The 5,922-nt window shown below is 44.5% G+C and overlaps 1 protein-coding gene across 2 annotated transcripts; it reads right to left on the reverse strand.

The window, feature by feature from the left end:
- Nucleotides 1–2,261: 2,261 nt before the first annotated feature.
- Nucleotides 2,262–5,441, reverse strand: LOC123151602 (BURP domain-containing protein 17). 2 transcript variants are annotated; one of them, XM_044571285.1, is made up of 4 exons: nt 5,185–5,441; nt 4,919–5,060; nt 3,379–4,359; nt 2,262–3,215 (listed from the first exon to the last, which is right to left on the reverse strand). In XM_044571285.1, exons 1-4 carry the CDS (start codon nt 5,251–5,253, stop codon nt 2,449–2,451), a joined length of 1,959 nt encoding a protein of 652 aa, XP_044427220.1. In that variant the 5' UTR covers nt 5,254–5,441; the 3' UTR covers nt 2,262–2,448. The 2 variants fall into 2 exon arrangements, with proteins under 2 accessions (XP_044427220.1, XP_044427221.1); XM_044571286.1 differs by having other exon boundaries at nt 2,262–3,209; nt 5,185–5,439.
- Nucleotides 5,442–5,922: the final 481 nt, after the last annotated feature.

Raw genomic sequence — 5,922 nt, forward strand, 5'->3', positions numbered from 1 at the left:
GCAATAATAAAGTTGTTATTTATATTTCCTTATATCATGATAAATGTTTATTATTCATGCTAGAGTTGTATTAACCGAAAACTTAGTACATGTGTGAATACATAGACAAACAAAGTGTCACTAGTATGCCTCTACTTGATTAGCTCGTTGAATCAAAGATGGTTAAGTTTCCTACCATAGACATGAGTTGTCATTTGATTAACGGGATCACATCATTATAGAATGATGTGATTGACTTGACCCATCCGTCAGCTTAGCACGATGATCGTTTAGTTTGTTGCTATTGCTTTCTCCATAACTTACACATGTTCCTATGACTATGAGATCATGCAACTCCCGGATACTAGAGGAACACTTAGTGTGCTATCAAACGTCACAACGTAACTGGGTGACTATAAAGATGCTCTACAGGTGTCTCCGATGGTGTTTTTTGAGTTGGCATAGATCGAGATATCTCTGGTCCCTCTCGGTAATGCACATCACTATAAGCCTTGCAAGCATTGTGACTAATGAGTTAGTTGCGAGATGATGCATTACGGAACGAGTAAAGAGACTTGCCGGTAACGAGATTGAACTAGGTATGAGGATACCGACGATCGAATCTCGGGCAAGTAACATACCAATGACAAAGGGAACAACGTATGTTGTTATGCGATTTGATCGATAAAGATCTTTGTGGAATATGTAGGAGCCAATATGAGCATCCAGGTTCCGCTATTGGTTATTGACCGGAGATGTGTCTCGGTTATGTCTACATAGTTCTCGAACCCGTAGGGTCCGCACGCTTAACGTTCGATGATGATTTGTATTATGAGTTATGTGATTTGATGACCAAAGTTTGTTTGGAGTCCCGGATGAGGTCGGGGACATGACGAGGAGTCTCGAAATGGTCGAGAGGTAAATATCGATATATTTGAAGGCTATATTCGGACATCGGAAAGGTTCCAAGTGATTCGAGTATTTTTCGGAGTACCAGAGAGTTTCGGGAATTCGCCGGGAGAAGTATTGGGCCTTATTGGGCCATACGGGAATAGAGGAGGCACGCCAAAGTTAAGGAGGCGCGCGCCCTCCCATGGGTCCGAATTAGACTAGGGGGAAGGGGCCGGCACCCCCCTTGCCCTTTCCTACTCCCTCCCTCTTTCCCTCTTTCTTCTCTCCTACTCCGGAAAGGAAAAGGGGAATCCTACTAGGACCTGGGAGTCCTAGTAGAACTCCCCACACTTGGTGCGCCCCCTCTAGGGCTCACCTCCTCCTCCTCCCTCCTTTATATACGTGGGTAGGGGACACCCCAAAGGCACAACAGACAATCTCTTAGCCGTGTGTGGTGCCCCCCTCCACAGTTACACACCTCGGTCATATCGTCGTAGTGCTTAGGCGAAGCCCTGCGCCGGTAACTTCATCATCACCATCGTCACGCCGTCATGCTGACGGAACTCTCCCTCGGCCTCAACTGGATCAAGAGTACGAGGGACGTCACCGAGCTGAACGTGTGCAGATCGTGGAGGTGTCGTACTTTCGGTACTAGGATCGGTCGGATCGTGAAGATGTACGACTACATCAACTGCGTTGTCATAACGCTTCCGCTTACGGTCTACGAGGGTACGTGGAGAACACTCTTCCCTCTCGTTGCTATGCATCACCATGTTAGATCTTGCATGTGTGTAGGAATTTTTTTAAAATTACTGCGTTCCCCAACAATAGCTTTTGCAAAACGTAAGAGGGAGCCAAGACTTGAAGGGGGCAAATTAGTAGGAAAGAAGGGGCTAATCTCTAGTTGAAACACTAGTTACTCCTAAAGTCTAGCATTTTCTTCAATGAATGCACAAATTAGGGGGGGGGCATGGCCCCTGTTGGTCTACACTAAACTCCTCCACTAAGAAGATAACCACTAATTTTGAAATTTTAAAATGAGCATAGGGCAGTATCAATGCTTCGCGTAGGACTATATCTGAAGCATGACACCTATACAAAAATCTTGTATGACACTCTATTTAATGAGAATATAGAGAGTTGTCATATCATAGCTCTTAGCATAAAAATCAAGACAACTCATATATTTCCTCTCACGAAGCACATTAAATGAGAGCACATTTAGATAGGCAATAAGATATAATCCATTAGAGGTACAGCTAGTATATATTTTTTGCAAGAGATCTAAGTATATATTTAACATATAGTGTGATACTCCCTCCGTCCGGAATTATTTGTCATGAAAATGGATATATCTTAATTCTGCAACAAGTAATTTGGGATGGAGGAAGTATAACTTAAGATAATAATGCATTGAGAGTGTCTTTAAATGGAAGGTGACCCCAAAATTAACATCAACGTCACCAAGACACAACAAGCACACATTTATTTAGTACACCCTCGATACATGCACCTAGAATCGTCCATTTCATGAATGCGCCGCATCTCACACATACCTACACACACGTGCTTTCCAGCCTACCGGGCCGCCGCATGTGCGTTTCCGGGCTCGCCGGCCTGCACCCACACCACGCTTAGCTTGGTGAGGAAGTGGCACACAGCGACATCCCCTGGCTTGACGTTGTGCAGCGCAAAGAACGGGTGCTTCAGGCTCCATTGCGACGTGTCGAGGTGGCACACGGCCAACGCCTCCATTGTCGCTGGCGCCGCGCCCCCATCCACGCTCGCCAGCGTCACCGCGTACGCGGCGGTGGGGTTGGATGTGTGGCAGTAGTACACCGCATACGGGTACGTCAAGTCGTGGCAGGTCACGATCTCCGATGACTTGGAGAGCCTTCGGGCAGCCGTCACGTTGTACCTCCCCCGCAGTGCCGGTGTGCCCGGGGCTTCCACGGGAAGCTTGGCGGCGGAGAACGCACGGACGTTGGACGTTCTGAGAAGGGACGTCGTGAGCTCGCCGAGGGACTCGAGGGAGGTGGCGCATCCTGCTTTTTCGCCGGGGAGCGTCCGTGGGTGCTCACAGGTGTCCAGCGTCCACCGAATGTCTCTAATCATCCCAAGGGACGTTGGCGCAAACATCGCGACGATGTCCGGGAGGCGCTCGATGGAGAATGGAAGGGAGTCGGCGACGTGGCGGGGAAGAAGCGTCGGCAAGGAGTTGGTCGGCGGGATGGTCGGGGTGATCATTGACCCTGGCCGCAGCATGTCGCGGAAGAAGAAAACATCCGCCTGTCTTTTGTTCATGTGGCTATGAGAGTGAACATGGTGGCTCGCCTTTCCTGTTGCTTGAAACACGTGCAATAGTGAGAAAAAAAATTCATTTGAGAAATGATATTTAATCAAATAACCAGCTCTGTTTTCTGGATATTTATCATCACATGAAAAACAGTAAATTAACATGGAAATTCTAAAAATGCACGTTCTTCATAAGTTGTGCTTTCTCTTTACCTTCTATGTGTGCCATATGCCCCGTAGAAACGGTCTTTAGGTCATTTTCATGTTCCGACCTATATGACATTGTAGCTTTGTTTGGATCCACTTCATCTTTTGACCCATATGTCATTGTAAGTTTATTTGTATACTCTGCATGGTTTGACCCGTATGACATTGTAACTTTATGTGGATCTTCTTGTTGTTCTGACCTATATGTCATCGTAGCTTTATTGGGATCATCTTCTTGTTGCGACCCATATGACATTGTAACTTTATGTGGATCTTCTTCTTGTTCTGACCTATATGTCATTGTAACTTTATTGGGATCATCTTCTTGTTTCGACCCATATGACATTGTGACTTTATGTGGATCTTCCTCTTGTTCTGACCTATATGACATTGTAACTTTATTGGGATCATCTTCTTGTTCTGCCTTGTATGTCATTGTAGCTTTATTGGGATCATCTTCTTGTTCTGGCCTGTATGACATTGTGACTCTATGTGGATCATCTTCACCTTGATTCAAGACTTCAATATGTTCATTTTTTCCTTCATCTAACCCATATGACACTGAGACTTCTTTTAGATCTCCTTCTTGTGCCACAAAGTCTCTATTTTTTGATCCATGTGACACAGATACTTCTTTTAAATTATTTTCACCTTTTGATTCATATGACAGAGAAACCTCCTTCACATCTTCTTGTGCCACGAAGTCTCTCTTTGGAACATCTTTGGCACCTACCCCATAAGACACCGAGACTTTTTCCGGTCTCTCTCCAACTTTTGCCCCATATGACACAGAGACCTCCTTTAAATTGTCTCCATCTTTTGATCCATACGACAAAGAGTCCTCCTTTAACTTATGTTCAGCTTGTGATGCAGTATGACTATGTTCTTCCCCTTGATCAGCTTCTGACTTGAGTTTCTTATAATATGGTCCGATTTTTCGTAGTCCTTTGACAAACTTGAGATCAATATCGTCTGGAGAGGCACGCACTGAATTCACATGTGGCAACCATGTTGATAGACTTATTAGTAGGTCAATTGTGATAAACCACAAGTCACATAAAATCAAATTGAACGGGTGATGCATCCATGCAAAAACAACAAATAAAAAAACTACGGATAGACTATGCTAAATACTACTCCCTCCGTCCCAAAATGTAAGATCATTTTTGACACTGGGTTGCCTCTCTGAATATTAGACCTCTGAACATCAGAGTCATATATCACAACAACGAAATAAACCAAACTCGTGTTTGCGGTATGCATAGACACAAACAAATTGTTTATGCTGTGAATGACAGGCTACATTTAAACCTAATCTGTTGTTGAATATCCGGTCTCTATTAAAAGTTATGTTTAGTTTAATCTAATTCCCATTCCCCCCAAAAAAGGTATACCTTTTACTTTACAACTATATTCGATTTACAATTTTACACACTCGTGCATATTCGGGAAAAAAAGGAAACAAATATTTACACACTCAGCTTCAGACCAATTATGAAATCAGGTCTACGATTTTGGAGAGAGAGAGAGAGAGAGAGAGAGAGACCTTCTTGTTGGACTAACAGGTCGCTGACGGCTGGGGGAATTGGAGTTCCGGGAAGCACCGCCTCCCAGTACGCCCTCGGCGTCACCGAGTTCGTCGTGGCCGCATTGGCGAAGCTCACATGAGGACTGCCTCCTCCAGTAATCTGGGTGCATCACAACAAATAAACAAAAGACCGTTACAAGTCACACACACACACACACGACGTACATAGGTATGCAATTCGTGTGTGGACAGAAATATTTGATGAGTGTGCCGTATGCACTCACCAGAAGAAGCGAGACGAGTGACAGGAGTACATCCATGGTGTGCGCGCGCTGCAGTGCAATGTGTTGCATCCAGTGCTAGTGAGTGATGGTGTGAAGCAAAGCAGCTGGACATGGGTCCTATTTATAGTCGTGATTGGGCAAGGAGTGGCATAGATTTACTGCTCAACAATCATACATATGCATTTCAAGCATCTTGCTAAATCCATGATTCATGAGGCATGCAAGGGCCAACGTATGACGGCATTGGACGCTGACGACTCAACCGTTTGCTCTCCTATTGTCGTACGTGGTTATTAAGAAAGAGCAGCGTGAGTTCCTCGTGTTCATTTCTTTATGGATATGGAGTATGTCAGATCTGGTGGACGCAAATATGCCCAAAGTGCCATATTACGGACTACAAAAGTCCAAGCCGAAAGGCCTTGTAGGCTTGTCTGGGAGAGGAAATAATCTGTTTGAAATGTGCTGAATATGATTCTACTTGTATTCCTTACATGGTTGAATTGGGTGGCGTTTTACGTACGTATAGTATTATATATAAGAGCATCTCCAGCAATCCTCCAGTATACCATTCCTAATACTAATAGGGTGATACTGAGGCAATCCTCTAGCAACCCAAAAGTTGGTACTTTAAACTGTTTGAGTGGTTCCCCGAAAAAAAAACAACAACAACAAGAACACTGTTTGAGTGGTTAGCAGAAATTATTGCTTATCAAGAATAGTACTACTCTGGTAGCTGAA

This window comes from Triticum aestivum, chromosome 7A (assembly GCF_018294505.1).
Source record: "Triticum aestivum cultivar Chinese Spring chromosome 7A, IWGSC CS RefSeq v2.1, whole genome shotgun sequence".
Classification (NCBI taxonomy): domain Eukaryota; kingdom Viridiplantae; phylum Streptophyta; class Magnoliopsida; order Poales; family Poaceae; genus Triticum; species Triticum aestivum.

Coding starts and splice junctions, on each gene's coding strand:
- LOC123151602 (XM_044571285.1), bottom strand. CDS start 5,253: ATGCAACACATTGCACTGCAGCGCGCGCACACCATGGATGTACTCCTG. Junction 5,061..5,184: donor CACTCGTCTCGCTTCTTCTG/GTGAGTGCATAC, acceptor TGATGCACCCAG/ATTACTGGAGGAGGCAGTCC. Junction 3,216..3,378: donor GCATATGGCACACATAGAAG/GTAAAGAGAAAG, acceptor ACGTGTTTCAAG/CAACAGGAAAGGCGAGCCAC.